Raw genomic sequence first — 18018 nt, forward strand, 5'->3', positions numbered from 1 at the left:
ATTCCTGTTTTGTGAATGGGTTGGACAGGGTAGATGTGGAGAGAATGTTTCTTGTGGGTGAATCTAAAACTGAGGGCCATGAATGCAAGAGAGTTATTTCTTTACTTAGGGAGTGGTTAGAATGTGGGAACTCACCAGCACAGGGATTGGGTGAGATTGGATGCCTTCAAAAAGAAAACTAGATGAGTTCATGAGAGAAAAGGGGATAGAAAGAGAGGCTGAGTTGAGGTATGTGGAATGGAAGGGGACTCATGTGGAATACAAATGCCAGTACAGATGTGTTGGGCCAAGGGGCCTGGTTCTGTGTTGTATATCCTGTGTAATTCAGTGTTACACTGTGCTCCTAACAATCGTCAATCATTTCATTGTGAAGTAGGGTCAAGGAAGATGGGCTTGTTCTGTTTGGGAAGGTTGGAAGTGTTGAGGTGGCCTCACGGAAGATGTCAGGAACAGGAAGAGCAGGGATGTAGCAGGTCCAGGCAAATCGTTCACCGTGGGGAAGGATGAGTATGATAAGGGCCACAAGTTTTTCAAAATAAACAGAGCGGAGCAGTCACCCAAAGGATTAACTTTGAGTGATCAATCACTGAAGTAGTCATCAGAAATGGTGCGTGGGCCAGGAGAGCAGTATAATGCCTAGATAGGGGATGAGAGGGATGTTGTAGGAGAAGAGATTGAGTAGAATGGGCCTATACTCCCTGGAGTTTAGAAGAATGAGAGGTGATCTCACTGAAACGTGCAAAATTCCTAGAGGCTTTGACAGGGTAAATACTCACAAGCTGTTTCCCCTAGCTGGAGAGATGAACATTAGGGAGGGGGTTAAGGGGGTGGCCATTTTGGACTGAGCTGAGGAGAAATTTCTTCACCCAGATGGTGGTGAATCTTTGGCATTCTCTAACCCAGAGAACTGTGAACGCACTCTCCCCTCCTCTCTGTATTCAAGACTGAGATCAATAGATTTTGGACACTAAGGGAATGGAGGGATATGGGGATAGTAGGGGAAGGTGGAGCTGAGATAGGAGATCAGCCACGATCTCATTGAATAGCAGAACAAGTTCGAGGGGTCGAATGGCCCATGTGAGTTCCTGTTTCTTATGTTCTTCAATAATACACTTCAAATCCCAACCCCAAATCCTACTCTGTCCCGCTCTGTAACACAAACTGAGTGAGGCTCACTAATCAGTGCCAACATTAAAATGGGTCCTTCTTTGTACAAACAGGGAATGACTCAACGAACAAAGGAACACGAAACCCAGTCAGTCGAACAACACTTGTTGCTGGTGATGTTGAAAAACAAGGCACTGGAGGAAAAGGTAATGAATCTGGATTGTGAGTGTGAATGGATCTGGACTGTGAGCAGTGAGAAGAAACAGAGGGATAGGGTAGAGAGGGAAGAGGAAGAGAGGGAAGTGGGAGAGAGAGGGGGAGGCTGTAGAGAGAGGAGGGAGTGAGTGGGGTAAAGGGAGAGGGTGTAGAGAGAGTGGGTGTAGAGAGAGAGGGTGTAGAGAGAGAGGGTGTAGAGAGAGAGGGTGTAGAGAGAGTGGGTGTAGAGAGAGAGGGTGTAGAGAGAGAGGGTGTAGAGAGAGAGGGTGTAGAGAGAGTGGGTGTAGAGAGAGGGAGGGTGTAGAGAGAGAGGGTGTAGAGAGAGAGGGTGTAGAGAGAGTGGGTGTATAGAGAGAGGGTGTAGAGAGAGTGGGTGTAGAGAGAGAGAGGGTGTAGAGAGAGAGGGTGTAGAGAGAGTGGGTGTAGAGAGAGAGTGGGTGTAGAGAGAGAGGGTGTAGAGAGAGAGGGTGTAGAGAGAGTGGGTGTAGAGAGAGTGGGTGTAGAGAGAGAGGGTGTAGAAAGAGAGGGTGTAGAGAGAGAGAGGGTGTAGAGAGAGGGTGTAGAGAGAGAGAGGGTGTAGAGAGAGAGGGTGTAGAGAGAGAGGGTGTAGAGAGAGAGTAGGTGTAGAGAGAGAGAGGGTGTAGAGAGAGAGAGGGTGTAGAGAGAGAGTGGGTGTAGAGAGAGTGGGTGTAGAGAGAGTGGGTGTAGAGAGAGTGGGTATAGAGAGAGTGGGTGTAGAGAGAGAGAGGGTGTAGAGAGAGTGGGTGTAGAGAGAGTGGGTGTAGAGAGAGAGAGGGTGTAGAGAGAGAGGGTGTAGAGAGAGGGTGTAGAGAGCGAGGGTGTAGAGAGAGTGGGTGTAGAGAGAGTGGGTGTAGAGAGAGAGAGGGTGTAGAGAGAGAGGGTGTAGAGAGAGGGTGTAGAGAGAGAGGGTGTAGAGAGCGAGGGTGTAGAGAGAGTGGGTGTAGAGAGAGAGAGGGTGTAGAGAGAGAGGGTGTAGAGAGGAATGAGAGAGAAAAGATGAGAGAGTGAGGAAGGGACAGAGATGGGGTAGGGAGAGAGATATTTAATAAGTTCATGGCTTATCTACATCAACTCGACTTTCCCACCCTCTCCCCATATCCCCTGATTTCCTGAATGCCCAGAGAGAGTAAATGGGGTTTTGTTATGAGTCCATTGGGCTGCTTCTTGTCTATCCATGGGGTTCGGGGGGGGGGGTGGGAAAGGTGAGAGAAAGGGCTGCATTGGCATCTCAATGTTACACACAGGGCAGCTCATGTGTCAGCGAGAGGCATGTCTCAGGAACTCACATTGTTCAGGATGTGCTTGGCCTGTTTTTTACAGAGAATATGAGATATTTGCACACTGAATAAATGCTGTTGTGTCTTGTACAGTAAAAGGTATTACAGACATTTTCAATCAGCTGAATAACAGCCAGTCTCTCACCACCCAGCACTAGTCACAGGCTTGTACCCCTCACCCCCTTCCAGGTTCTCTCCCTCCCATCTCTGTCTGCAGGACTCATCATCTCCATTCGCTTGTCCCTACTACCCCCTCCTCCCCAAATTATTTCATTCCCAGAACTTGAGTGTTGCTGAAGATAGAGACATGTCGAAGCTTTTCGTTTCGCACTCACCAGGACACTTGCCAGTGTACCAAGATCGGGGCGTTCTTGCAAAGTGTCCTGATGAGTGCAAAGTGTAAAGCTTCAACATGTCCCTTTTTCTCAGCAATACGCAATTCTGTACTTCCGAGCGGCTGTTCCCAGAATTGCGAATGCCAAAACCCTTTGAAAGCAGCACTGAGACGTGGAAAAGGAGTAGAATAAGAAAGCAGAGAAGAAAATCAAAATTCAGATGGTGGTGTCCAACCTAAACTTTTACACAGAGATTTACAGCACAGGAACAGGCTATTCGGCCCAGCCAGCTCCATGCTGGTGTTTATGTTCTACTCGAGCTTCTGCCCCACCTTCTCTCATCTAAGTCCACCATCGTAACCCTCTATTCCCTTCTCCCTCATCCCCTTGTCTAGTTCCCCCTTAAATGCGTCTATACTCTTCACTTCAACCGCTCCCTGTGGCAGCGAGTTCCACATCCTCACCCACTCTCTGGGTGAAGAAGTTTCTCCTGAATTCCCCATTGGATTTCTTGGGGACCATCTTATATTGATGGCCTCTGGTTCTGCTCTTCCCCACGAGAGGAAACACTCTCTCTGCGTCCATTCTATTGAAACCTTTCAGAATTTTAAGGACCTCGATTAGGTCACCCACCAGAGAGAAGAGTTAACCCTTTCCTGACATGTATACCCACACATTTCTGATACCAGCCTTATCTGTACCCTTTCCAGTACCTCTATATCCTTGTGAATAATACAATGACCAGAACTGCATGTAATACTTTAAGTCTGGCCTAACCAAGCTTCAGCATAGGGTTAATGCAATAATTACTGACTTAATTTGAAAAAGATGCATAACATCCGATTGGCTCAATTTGGTTTGATCCCGCAGTTCAAGGTTCAATTCCAATCTGGGCACTAAAGGGAATAGGTCAATGCAACAATTAAGAGATACACGTTAACCTTGTGAAAACACCACAGAATCCTCTGTGGATTGGAAGCCTCCTTATAAAAGGGTTGTCTATTATCTCCAGGTTGCAGAGCTTGAGAGTGAGATAAAGGAGAAAAGGATTGACTTACAAAAGATGGCCAATCAAATTCCAAAGATGGAGAAGGAGATGTCGTTAACAAGCCAATCCGTAAACAGAAGTGAGATAAAATTGAACCAATCACAGGTCAGTACTATATATATATATATAAAAGTTCAATGCATCCTATCACAGGCCAATGACACGCAGCGAAATCAACCAATTGCAGGTCAACGTCTTTTTTCTTTCAATGCTACATAACAGGATGGACCAATCACAAGTCACTTCCGCAAGAGCTCTCCCCTCCGCCCCCCCGCACCCCGTCCCGAGCCAATTATGGATCAGCTAATGCCACCCTGCAATTTCAACCAATCACAGGATACGAAATTGGCCGAGTGACAGGGAACAGAGTCATGGTGGACGGTTGTGTTAGCGACTGGGGGGAAGGTTTATCACGGAGTTCCCCAGGGATTGGCGCTTGATCCCTGCTCTTCCTGATCTATATTAATGACCTAGGGCTTTGGTGCACAGGGCACAAATTCGAAATTTGTGGATGACGCGAAACTTGGGAGTATTGTGAACTGTGAGAAGGATAGTGTTAAACTTCTAAAGGACATAGACAGGTTGGTGGAATGGACGGACATGTGGCAGATGGAATTTAATGCAGAAAAGTGTGAAGTGATTCATTTTGGCAGGAAGAACATGGAGAGGCAATGTAAAATAAAGGGTACGATTCTAAAAGGGGTGCAGGAGCAGAGGGACCTAGGTGTATATGTGCATAAATCATTGAATGTGGCAGGACAGGTTGAAAAAAATGGGATCCTGGGCTTTATAAATATAGGCATAAAGTACAAAAGTGAGGAAGTTGTGATAAACGTGTACAGACACTGGTTCAGCCTCAACTGGAGCATTGTGTCCAGTTCTGGGTGCCACACTTCAGGAAGGACGTGAAGGTACTGGAGAGGGTGCAGAAAAGATTCATGAGAAAGGTTCCAGGGGTGAGGAATTTCAGTTACTTAGACAGATTGGAGAAGTTGGGGCTGTTCTCTTTGGAGAAGAGAAGGTTCAGAGAAGAGCTGATAGAGATGTTCAAAATCATGAGGGGGTCTGGTTCGAGTAGATGGGGAGAAACTGTTCCCATTGGTGGAAGGATTGAGAACCAGAGGGCACCGGTTTAAGGTAATTGGTAAAAGCAGCAATGGAGGCATGAGGAAATAAAAACAGAAAATGCTGGAAACAGCCAGCAGGTCTGACGGCATCTGTGGAGAGAGATACAGCGTCAGTCCGTATGACTCTTCTTCACAGAACTTTAGACATGTGGGAAACCTTTTTTATGCAGCAAGTGGTTAGGATCGGGAATGCGCTGCCTGAGAGTGTGGTGGAGGCAGGTTCAGCCGTGGCTTTCAAAAGAGAATTGGATCATTATCTGTGAAGGAAAGAATTGCAGAACTGTGGAGAAAAGGTGGGGAAGTAACACTTGGTGAATCGTTCTTTCAAGGAGCCAGCAGAAACCTGATGGGCTGAATGGCCTCCTTCTGAACCATTCTATGATTCTAGTTCCACCTCGCAAATTCAACCAATGGCAGAATAGTTCCACATAGCAAATTCAACCAATGGCAGAATAGTTCCACACAGCAAATTCAACCAATCACGGAATAGTTCCACACAGCAAAATCAACCAATCGCAGAATAGTTCCACATAGCAAATTCAACCAATGGCAGAATAGTTCCACACAGCAAATTCAACCAATCGCGGAATAGTTCCACATAGCAAATTCAACCAATCGCAGAATAGTTCCACATAGCAAATTCAACCAATCACGGAATAGTTCCACACACAGCAAATTCAACCAATCACGGAATAGTTCCACATAGCAAATTCAACCAATCACGGAATAGTTCCACATAGCAAATTCAACCAATCGCAGAATAGTTCCACATAGCAAATTCAACCAATCACGGAATAGTTCCACACAGCAAATTCAACCAATCACGGAATAGTTCCACATAGCAAATTCAACCAATCACGGAATAGTTCCACACAGCAAATTCAACCAATGGCAGAATAGTTCCACACAGCAAATTCAACCAATGGCAGAATAGTTCCACATAGCAAATTCAACCAATGGCAGAATAGTTCCACACAGCAAATTCAACCAATCACGGAATAGTTCCACACAGCAAAATCAACCAATCACGGAATAGTTCCACACAGCAAATTCAACCAATCGCAGAATAGTTCCACACAGCAAAATCAACCAATCGCAGAATAGTTCCACATAGCAAATTCAACCAATGGCAGAATAGTTCCACACAGCAAATTCAACCAATCGCGGAATAGTTCCACATAGCAAATTCAACCAATCGCAGAATAGTTCCACATAGCAAATTCAACCAATCACGGAATAGTTCCACACAGCAAATTCAACCAATCACGGAATAGTTCCACATAGCAAATTCAACCAATCACGGAATAGTTCCACACAGCAAATTCAACCAATGGCAGAATAGTTCCACACAGCAAATTCAACCAATGGCAGAATAGTTCCACATAGCAAATTCAACCAATGGCAGAATAGTTCCACACAGCAAATTCAACCAATCATGGAATAGTTCCACACAGCAAAATCAACCAATCACGGAATAGTTCCACACACAGCAAATTCAACCAATCGCAGAATAGTTCCACATAGCAAATTCAACCAATCACGGAATAGTTCCACATAGCAAATTCAACCAATCACGGAATAGTTCCACATAGCAAATTCAACCAATCACGGAATAGTTCCACACAGCAAACTCAACCAATCACGGAATAGTGCCACACAGCAAATTCAACCAATCGTGGAATAGTTCCACACTACAAATTCAGCCCATGCAATGATTCTGTCCACGGAGCTACAGCTCAAACAATCACAGTTACCGTTACTACCCGGGGCAGCACAGTCCAATCCAACTGTCATCACCGGCATGTGACAACCAATCTATCTTCTGTTGCAGAAAACACTGGCTGTACACACCAGTAAGCTGCAACAGGTTGAGCGTGAGCTGTTGGAGAGACACAAGGTACAGGAGGATTTACAGCAAGGCATCCTGTCCATACGGTATAACACAGGAAACCTATCCCGTAGGATATCAATTCTAGAAAATGGCCAATCACCATGCCTCTATAGGGGGATCAATGGCCCAGGTGAGTGCAATGGAGCTTAAGGAATAAATGAGTGTGAAGGATTTGTAGACAGTTTGGGCCAACGTGGGTTGTAAATTGGCTATGTTGCATCAGTCCACTTTTTTGGGGTGGAAACCATTCTGTACGTTGGGTTGGATTTAGTCTACGCTCCATCATGGGCATAGTTCAGAAAGAAACCTCAGAGCTAGGGGGCTGCTGTGCAGCGCTAAAGACGTATATTCAAGTTGGTTTTGAACAGGGTATTTTAATCAAGCATTGGCTCCAGCGTTTAAAACAAAGGGGCAGGTTCAAAGATACCAGCTTCGCAGAGATCAGTGTTCACGCCAAATCAGGATTCACGACAGAATTGGCGGGTGTTACATACGAATTAGAAGCAGGAGGAGGCCATTCAGCCCCTCGAGCCTGCTCCGCCACTCGATAAGATCGTGGCTGATCTGATTGTGGCCTTAACTCTACCTTCCGGCCTACCCCCTCGGTGACCTTTGACCCCCTTGTTGGTCAAGAATCTATCTACCCCGGCCTTAAAAAAATTATTCAATGGCCCAGCCTCCACCGCTCTCCGGGGAAAGAGCGTTCCAAAGATTCACGACCCTCTGAGAGAAAAAAAAACTCCTCCCGTCTCCGTCTTCAGCGGGAGATGCGTTATTTTTAAATTAGATTTGTTGTCGTTTAAACTGAGTTCTCGTCATCCACGCCAGAGCTTAAGGCTCGACAGACCGGCTTCAAGATAAAAAAAATCAGAAGCCTAAACAAAAATAGCTGGAAGAAACTCAGCAGGTCTGACAGCGTCGGCGGAGAGGAACACAGTTCACGTTTCGAGTCCGTATGACTCTTCATCAGAACTGAGTTCATGCTTTAAGAAATCCCTTTGCACTTGTTCTGCTATCTCGGCGCAATTTTCTGCAGCAGGGCGTGTGTTAATTGAGCAATATCCAAATTTTGGGTGGTGGGGGGGCGGGAAAGTTAAACCAGTCAGAATGTATAACCGTCAAAAATGAGCATTGAGAGCACAAGCGTCAGCGATCGGGAACTAGAATGCTATTTACGTCTTTAAAGCAATTAGGGAAAGCTTAATTAGCAAAAAAATAAATATATTTATAGATAGACTACGGTGCCAAGTATAAAACAATTTGCATTTGTCCTGAAGGTGGTGGGAGGAGGATGCAGCCTTATGTTTGAACCAGTGTCCTGATATCTTTTGCGCGCTCTTTCCCCTCCCAATTTTACACTCAGGTCCGAAAGTTACACGCGCCCCGGGATTGGCCAGATAAAGTTGTCGCGAGGTTCCCGATTGGTGAAGGAGTTTCACGGGGGGGAGGGGGGGTGGCGAGGCTGGTGAGGCAGGGCATCGGAAAGGAACCTCACTCCCCGTGCACTTTATTCAGTGTTTCAAATTCAGGGAGTTCCCAAGCAGCTTTCGTCGGAATAACTGACTGGACGGCTCAATGGCAGAGAGAATAATAACAATTCCATGGAACCATCTCCCCTTCCCTCCTAAACACCACAACGAACGACTGACAGGAAACGCTTAAAAGCAAAACGCTGCGGATGCTGGAAATCTGAAACAGTAACAAAAATTGCTGGAAAAACTCAGCATCTGCGGAGAGGAAGACAGGATTAACACTTGGAGCCCGCCTGACTCTTCTTCAGACTCTTCCTCGAGTCATACGGACTCGAAACGTTAACCCTGTCTTCCTTTCCACAGCTGTTGTCAGACCTGCTGAGTTTATGCAGCAATTTTTCTTTTTGTAACAGGAAAAGCTTGTTCGGTTAAGGCATTGCCACCAGAACAAGTCTGTATGAAGGTGGGTAAACTACACTCGCTGTGTATGGGGTTGTGGGGACCATCTTTCATTATTATGGCTCTCTGGTGTTATTAAGTTGAGGGGTGGAGTTAGCTCTAAGGGGAAAAATACTTTGCCCTGATTTGCTTGTACTTTGTTAATTCTGTAAACGATGAAGCCTCTTTGCTGAGGGTTCACCAGGGGCTCTTATTGGTGCCACCTCCTGACTGCAGGATTTGCGCCCTGTACTTAAATGTACCCTCCCAGAGGTTGCTCCACACCCCCCCCATCCCTGTAACCTGAGGAAGTGGGTCAGAATCCACCCACTTCCTTCCTCACCCCACACCGTTTCTCCTCCCCCCCCCTCCCCCAATTCCCAACCTTCCCCCCCTCCCCATTTCCTCCCCTACCCCCCCCAAATCCTCCATACTTCTTCACCTCCCTCTAAATCCTTCCCCTATCCCATTCCTCCTCCCTGCCTCAACCCTCCCCCACCCCACATTCTTTCTCTTCCCCCTTCCATACCCCATTCTCCCCCTCCTCTCCCCTCTCTCCCCAATTCCCTCCCTCATCCTTCCCCTACATTAAGTTTCATCTGCCACAAGTCTCCCCATTCCACCAGCATGTCAATATCATCTTGACATCCAACACTATCCTCCTCAAAGCTCCCAATGCTTCCAAGTCTTGCATCATCTTCAAACTCCGAAATTGTGCCCGGTACGCCCCAGGTCTAGGTTATAAATAGAAATCAAGAAAAGCAGTGGCCCCTCTATATACCATCCCCCAGTCAGAAGTAAGTAAAGTTTTCTGCAAGTCGTGTTTTTAATGGCTTGAATTAAATAATTAAACTGTTGTGTAATGAAATTCGAGTGATGCTAAAGACTAATGATTCAAAATACCACGTGGTTTGAAAGAGAATAGCTACCAACGCTGATATCTTTCACTTACTGACGTTTGGGGACTCAGATAATTAATACATAGGAAAACAACGTATGGTAGATTTAGAAATTTCTTAGGACTCCTGCATCTCAAAATTTGGCGTTGCATCCCTGAATCTAACAATTGATCCAGCATCAATAACCATTTGCAGGAAAGAGTTCCAAACTCTGAGTACCCTTTGTCTTGTCTCATTTCACTCCTGAAAGCATATTTAGACCATGACCCCCTAAGCCTAGACTCCCCAACCAGCAGAAATAGTTTCTCCAAATATATCAAAAACTTTGATCAAGTCGCTCCTTAGCCTTTTGATTCCGGAGTCTATACTTTTATGTGCAGCCACTGTTACCAGGTAGAAAACATGATTTGGGCACTTGCTCCCACAAACAGCAATATGTTTAGAGATGTCTGTCGGCCAGGGAACTAGGAGAGAGCTCACCTGCTCTTCTTCGAACAGTGCCACGGGATATCTTGCATCCACCTAAGGAGGGCAGACAGGTCTGTGGTTTAACTTCATCCAATCGACAGCACCCCTGACAGTGTAGCAGTCCCTCAAGTGCTGCACCAAAGCATCATTTTGCACTCATTTTGCACTTTCCAACTTAGAGGCAGGTGCACTAACCACTAAACCACAGCTGACACCTGGAAAGAGTAGAAAGAGCAGATAGAGTTAATCGAATGACGCTTTAAGCATGGATTTTAAAAACCAAATTTGATTCTTTATTTGAGTGTTCAAACAGCAAAGCGTTGGGAAATAAAATGCCGCCGGTTTCCATTTCAGCGTCGGTCGAGCATCAAGTCAGCCAACATGACAACATGCTGAGCGTCCACGAGGTGAGGCTGGCCGAGATCGACCTGCGCTTTCAGCTGCTGGAGACGGCGAGCTACAATGGGCAACTCATCTGGAAAATCCGGGATTACACACGGCGGAAACAGGAGGCAGTGTCTGGCAAGACGCTCTCGCTCTACAGCCAGCCGTTCTACACTAGCCCGTTTGGATACAAGATGTGCGCCCGGGTGTACCTCAACGGGGACGGCATGGGCAAGGGCACCCACCTGTCGCTATTCTTCGTGGTGATGCGGGGCGAGTATGACCCCCTGCTGCCCTGGCCGTTCAGGCAGAAGGTGACGCTCACCTTGCTGGACCAGGGGCCGTCCAGGATGCACGTGTCGGACACGTTCAAACCCGACCCCAACAGCACCAGCTTCAGGAGGCCCCACACGGAAATGAACATCGCGTCGGGCTGCCCGCTCTTTGTGACTCAGACAGTGCTGGAGAACGAAATGCACCATTACATAAAGGACGACACCATTTTCATCAAGGTAGCGGTGGATGTTTCAGACTCTTTGGAGCCCTGAAACCCCTTCGCCCGGTCCGCGTCCAATTGTGCAATAGTCCTACGATCGATCACAGTGAAAGCTTTTTGGGACCATGCGAGGCACAGTGCATGCGATGTACAAAAGACGTCTTTCACCTCTTTGCACTAAGATCTGGGGCCACAATAATAAATTATGGAAGTGTAATAATTCCTCTTGTAAATAATATTAAATCTACATAAGCGATTTCATATTATAATATATATACACATGTATAAATATATGCACAGCAGTGTTATTAGTTATTGATAATTGGTGTATTCTTTCCAATGACCCTTTTCCACAGCTTAGGGTTCAGGCCACTGAAAGTATGGCCATTGGTGGAGCAATGGAAATGGGGGTTGTGCAAGAGGGTAGGGCTAATGGAATGCCAAGATCTTGGAGGGTTGTAGAGCAGGAGGCTGGTAACAGAGCTAAGGAGGTGTGAGGCCATAGAGGGGTTTGAAAATCTATGGCAGCTCGCCCGCGGCCTCCTACCAGTTAGCGGTGAGGAAGGGAAGGAGAATAGGTGCACCCAATTGTAGGCATCCCTCAAGAGCAAAGGACTTAGGAGCAGGAGTAGGCCATCAATGGCTGATCTTATTGTGGTCTCAGCTGTACTTTGCTGTCTGCCTGTCAGAACCCTTGACTCCCCTTGCCTATCAAAAGTCTGTCTAACTCAGCCTTAAATATATCCCATGACCCAGCCTCCAGTGCTCTCTGGGGAAGAGAATTCCAAACCTTCTGAGAAATAACATTTCTCCTCATCTCCAATATCTTAAAAAGGAGACTCCTTATTCTTAAACTGTGCCCCCTCATTCTGGGCTTGCCCACTGGAGGGGTGGAGGGGCAGCACTGGCTCCTAATGACCAAGGCCAACTTCTCCATTTCTGCTTTGGCCTGGTTGAATTTTGTTGGCACACGGTTTTGAAAGGGTCGCTGCCTACACTGGTGGCTGGATCCTGAATAGGAAGATGGAGATTTCAGCTATAGCACATCAATCGTCCGGGCAAACTCCCACCACACTGTCCCACCAAACCGTCCCAGGTCAGGTAGAATTGTGGAGTGGATGCCTTTTGCCCACCAGTCAAAGCGCCTCCTACTGCCACAGTGTGGCATTTCGCTTGCCCAAGCCAGGCCTCCTCTCTGAATGAGCTTCACACTTCAACATCAAACTATTCATCTATTTATGATACCATTGGCCCTTTTGCAACTGCAGAATTCCCACACCTAGTTGGAAGTGGGTTGAAGTGACTCCAACTCATCTTTCTGCAGAGTTCTGGAGCCAACAGAGAGAAAGGACTTTCAGATCTTGGGAGCCCCTGAGGGAATCGGGCCATATTCATAGGGGGAGATCTCTTCATAGTAACAAGCGTAGGCCATTCAGCTCCTCAATAGAATTCTACCCCCTAACCCTTATATTACCGATATGTTGGATGTTGCGCAATGCTGTTAAGGGGAAAACAGTAGAGTGGCTTATTCTGTATAGCTGAGTCAAACGTTAGTGTACCTTGTGATTCTGTGATTCTTTTACCAGAGCCCTTTCATGCCCCTCGCATTAGATTAACTAACATCCACACCTTTTTGGGTTGTAGGCTTATATCAGGAAGAGAGACAGAATCCCAGAAAGTGATTCCTTATTAACTCCTTTTATCTGCCTATAGTGAACGATAGCCTAATGGTTACATTACCAGGCTCCTAATCCAGAGATGTGATCTGTTGACGTAAGTTCAAATCCCACCATGGCACCTCAGGGGGAATTTAAATTCAGCCGATTGTGAATTTGAGAAGCTGTTCTCAGTGTTGGTGACCCTGTAACTATGGATTGTCATAGAGGGAAAATACTGCAGATGCTGGAAATCGCAAACAAAGGCTGAATATACTCAGCAGGTCTGGCGGTGTCCGTTGAGAGAGAAATGGAGTTAATGTTCCAACCCTGTGAGGGCTTCCTTGTTATAAAAAACCCACCTGGTTCACTTAATACCCTTTAGGGAAGGAAATCTGCCCTCATTACCTGGGTCTGGCCTACGTGTAACTCCAGACAATGGGCTTGACTCTCAACCTCTGAAATGGCCAAGTTAGCCGCTCTGTTGTGTTCAAGACCACATCCTCTGCGTGAATTTTAAAAATCCCATTCAATCAGAAATGGGTCTTGACTCATTCAGCCTCTTTGAAGCTCTGATGAAGACCAGCGAGGGGTCCAGCTCTCCCAGCTCGGAACCCTGTGTCCTACCTCCAATCCCTCAAAGCGAGGTTTGCTTGGGCTTGCTCTTAGACTGCACTTTGCTGTAACTTCACTTTTATTTATAGCTGCTAAATGAGGTACAACTTTAGTAACGTTCCTCAGTACAGGCAATATGAAATAAAATACCAGTGTTGACTCTGGAGTGTCTCACTCATCTTTCTGGCATGATTAAATAAAGGGTCAAGCTTTAAAACAAATTGTGGATTTGAAATGTTATCCCTCCTGCTGCTGGGTACAGCTCCAGGCAGTCTGGTGGATTGGGCCCTCTCTCTCTCCCATGGCAACCACATCTCTCTTGACTCCCATCCCGATCAATCACCACTGGATTCACCTTGAGCTGGTAAAGCCCCACGATTCATGAAGTTCTCACACGCAAGAGTTTTAGTTTCGAGAGAGAGTTTACTCCCAACCTCACACGTAAGGAGCTGATCGCTGGTCCTGACCCCTGAGTCCCCCCCACTCCTACCAACCTCTCTCTCACCTCCCCCACCTCCCGGCACCCCTACCGCTCTCAGCCTGACCTCCCACCGGACCAAATCGCCAACCCAGGTGCCAACCCCCATCCGCATCCCAATCCACAACCCTGGCTCCATGTTACCTGGTCCACCTGATGCGCCACCAGACCCCCCCTAAGCCCGCTAACCCAAGGGGATTCTACTGCCCAGCTATGGCTCCCACTACACAAGGCCCAAGGTCCGATATCTGGAGAACCGTGGCTGCACTATTCAGGTGCTAGGGAATGCACTCTGAGACACGTGCACATGCCCCCCTAACCTCCCCCCACCCCCTCCCCCACCCTCACCACCCCCTCCAGCAGCCAAAATTGGGGGCATCCAAATTTCTACGCCTTCCTCCCTCGATTTTAGTCAACTTAATGACGGGCCCATGAAGAATTTCCAGTGACTTAGCCAAGTTTTGTAGCAGGGAATTGCCCAGATGCATCAAGAAGATTGTGGTTCATTGAAAGCAAACCTTCCATCTCCCCACCATGGCTCTCAAAGCCCTTCTCATTTCAGGAACACAGCTCATCATCAAAAGGACACTGTCCACTTCAATAGCTGATCATTTATACCCCACGTGCGATATGATCCATGGTGTAAAATAGCGCTACCTCTTTGTACTTGGTCATTTCTTCTGCATTTTAAATAATGCTCCTTATCTTACAAATATTTCAGTCAGCCCGACATCATGATCGCTGAACTTCCCGGGATAATTGTGTAATAAACAACAAAGTTTCTGCTGATTTAATCGGGTCTCTGATAGGGCCCTATGAATAAAACCAGTAAACGGTTCACAAGGATTGACACCAGAACTGAGAGAATGTCCTTACCGGGGAAGACCAAACAGTTTGGGGCTCTTTTCTCCAGAGGAGAGGAGGCTGAGAGGTGAGCTGATAGATAAAATTATGCAGAGAAATTGGGCCATATCTTCCGATGTCCGGATTGTCGGAGACTGGATGTGTGATTGAAGGTGCGCACCGGGACCTTGTGGAAGTCCCAACGCAAGGGCCGACATGGGAATTGCCTGGGAAGCCTCAACTCCTGATGGTCAATTCCTCTGGGTGAATGCCCCCCCGAGTCAGAGATTTCGGACAGATTCACAGACTGACCTGGATAGTTACCCAGGGACTGTTAGACAAATGTTAGACATGGCCTAGCTGAACACCTGTGTAACTACAGAACCGAATCCCCAATCACTACACCAACCCTCTCCCCCGACCACCTGACTACACCAGCTAACCCCACTGATTTCCCCCCCCCACCAACTACCCCCTGACCTGACCCAACTACCCCTGAACTTCCAACTGCCCCCCTCAACCATAGCCCCCTACTACCGACTACCCCCCTGACCCCCTGACTACTCTCCCGTGTCAACTCAGCCACTCCCCCAAACATCCGGCTTACCCCTCCAACTTGGCTACCTGTCCCAACCATACAACTGCCCCCCCAACCACCCAACAACCCTTCTAACTAGACCTGACTACTGCCCCGAGACAACCACACCCTTGACCAGACCTGACTACCCCTCCCGACACAACTATCCCCTCTAACAAGACCTGACTACCTCCCTGACCCAACTACCCCTTAACCAGACCTGACTACCCCTCCCGACACAACTATCCCCTCTAACAAGACCAGACTACCCCCCTGACCCAACTACCCCTTAACCAGACCTGACTACCCCTCCCGACACAACTATCCCCTCTAACAAGACCAGACTACCCCCTTGACCCAACTACCCCTTAACCAGACCTGACTACCCCTCCCGACACAACTATCCCCTCTAACAAGACCAGACTACCCCTCTGACCCAACTACCCCTTAACCAGATCTGACTACCCCTCCCGACACAACTATCCCCTCTAACAAGACCAGACTACCCCACTGACCCAACTACCCCTTAACCAGACCTGACTACCCCTCCCGACACAACTATCCCCTCTAACAAGACCAGACTACCTCCCTGACCCAACTACCCCCTAACCAGACCTGACTACCCCCCAACCTAACTACCCCTTCAACCAGACCTGACTACCACTCCTGACACAACTATCCCCTCTAACAAGACCAGACTATCTCCCTGACCCAACTACCTCCTAACCAGACCTGACTATCCCCCAGCCAAGCTAATCCTCTGACCTGACCACCCGTCCTGACCATCCAACTACCCCACACACAACTGCACCCCCACCATCCACCCCCACCCCCCCGCCCCCCCCCGGCTAGACCTGACTACCCCTGACCTGAAATGACAACCCCCCTGAACTGGCTACCCAGTTACCCAACTACCCACCCTACCTACCTACCCACCCTACCCACTTACCCAACTACCCACCCTACCTTCCTACCCACCCTACCCACTTACCCAACTACCCACTTACCCAACTACCCACCCTACCCACTTACCCAACTACCCACCCTACCTGCCTACCCACTTACCCAACTACCCACCCTACCTGCCTACCCACCCTACCCACTTACCCAACTACCCACTTACCCGCCTACCCTCTCACTAGCTGGACCTTTTAACTTACCATACGCAGCTCGATTCCCTCGACGTTACTCCGCTCTGGTGGAGATCCCTGAGGGAAGCTGCACTGCATATTTCTGTGAAAGCCATGATCAGATAACCACGGAAGAAATGGCCTGGGACCCGAGCTGACTAACCACTCCCCCCCCTTCCCCCCACACCCCCACCCCCGCCGACTTGGTTTCCCACAGCATCAACGTGTCGAGCCACGGGAAATATTGAGTGCAGTAGCAACCCGACCATCATCGCCACTGCTCTGAGGATTGGGGCCCGGTGTTTCCACTTGTTACTGGGTGGGGGGGAAGCCCATAACCAGGACCCTTAACTATCAGATTGTCATTCATAAATCCAACAGGGAATTCAGGAGAAAAGTCTTTACCCAGCGAGTGGTGAGAATGTGGGACTCACTCCCGCGGGGAGTGGTTGAGGTGAATAGTACAGATGCACAAGGGAAAGAGAGAGAAGGAATAGAAAGATATGCTGAAAGGGTGAGATGGGTGGAGCATAAATGCTGGCACAGACTGTCTGCCTGTTTCTGTGCCGTATACCTGATGTATCAAAGGGATTATGGAGCTAAGGTAGGCCATTGGAGTTGAGGTACGATCTGACCAAATGGTAGAACACGCTCAAGGCTGAATGGCCTGCTCCTTGCACTCTGAGTGACATACCCCACCCTCATGAACCCTTCCCTACGCCCGCTGCCCATTCACGTATTGGTATATTTCTCTCTCTCTCTCTCTCGGTTTCAATTCCACCATACCAACGTTTTGGAAAGGAAATGATGTGATACTGATCTCACCCTACGATCAGAAGTTATCTTCAATCTGTTCATGAAACCGAAAATCTGCATGTAATTTACACCATAGGAAATTAACAAACCTGAAACTGCAAACGTCTGCTTCTCTGGCTACAGGCGTGGGAAAACATTCCCGACTGTGCGAGCTCCACTCAGACATAATCGGGGCCATCAACATAATCCAATCGGGAATTGAGAAGCAGCTCCTGGACCCAGAGAGTGGGTGAGAATGTGGAACTCGCTACCACAGGGAGTGGCTGAAGTGAATGTTACAGATATATTTAAGGAGGGGGGGAGGTTGATAAACATGAGGGAGAAAGGAACAGAGGGGTTATGGTGAAAGATAGGAATGAGGAAAGATGGGAGGAGGCTCGAAGGGAATATAAACACTGGCGTACATTGGTTAGGCCAAAAGGCCTGCTCCTGTCCTGTAAATTCTATATATAAACAGTCGTTTGGTGGGACAGAACTTGAGTATTGCTGAAAAGAGACATTTTGCCAAAACTTTTCATCTTGCACTCACCAGGACAATCGCAAGAATACCAATGTCAAGGGGAAACAACAACTTTATACTGTATGAGAAGAGAGTGCTGATTGGTCGGCAAGTGGACCCTGATTGGTAGAGGTGTTGCCAAGGAGAATGCACCAGTTATTGGTGACGGACAGTTAACTGCCAAGCATTGTTTGAAATTTTAAACCAGGCAGCTTGACTTGGACTG

General features: G+C 47.8%; 1 protein-coding gene across 1 annotated transcript in view; it reads left to right on the forward strand.

Annotated features, from left to right (window-relative positions):
• Positions 1-11572, forward strand: part of LOC144671476 (TNF receptor-associated factor 3-like) — a 34363-nt gene extending 22791 nt beyond the window's left edge. Inside the window, exons 7-10 of the mRNA XM_078533412.1 lie at positions 1221-1313; positions 3969-4109; positions 6963-7152; positions 10654-11572. Of these exons, the coding sequence (XP_078389538.1) occupies positions 1221-1313; positions 3969-4109; positions 6963-7152; positions 10654-11231 (1002 nt within the window). The 3' untranslated portion in view covers positions 11232-11572. The remainder of the gene's footprint in view (positions 1-1220; positions 1314-3968; positions 4110-6962; positions 7153-10653) is intronic.
• The last annotated feature ends 6446 nt before the right edge of the window (positions 11573-18018 follow it).

Source organism: Cetorhinus maximus, chromosome 32 (genome assembly GCF_964194155.1).
Source record: "Cetorhinus maximus chromosome 32, sCetMax3.hap1.1, whole genome shotgun sequence".
In the NCBI taxonomy this organism is placed as follows: Eukaryota; Metazoa; Chordata; class Chondrichthyes; order Lamniformes; family Cetorhinidae; genus Cetorhinus; species Cetorhinus maximus.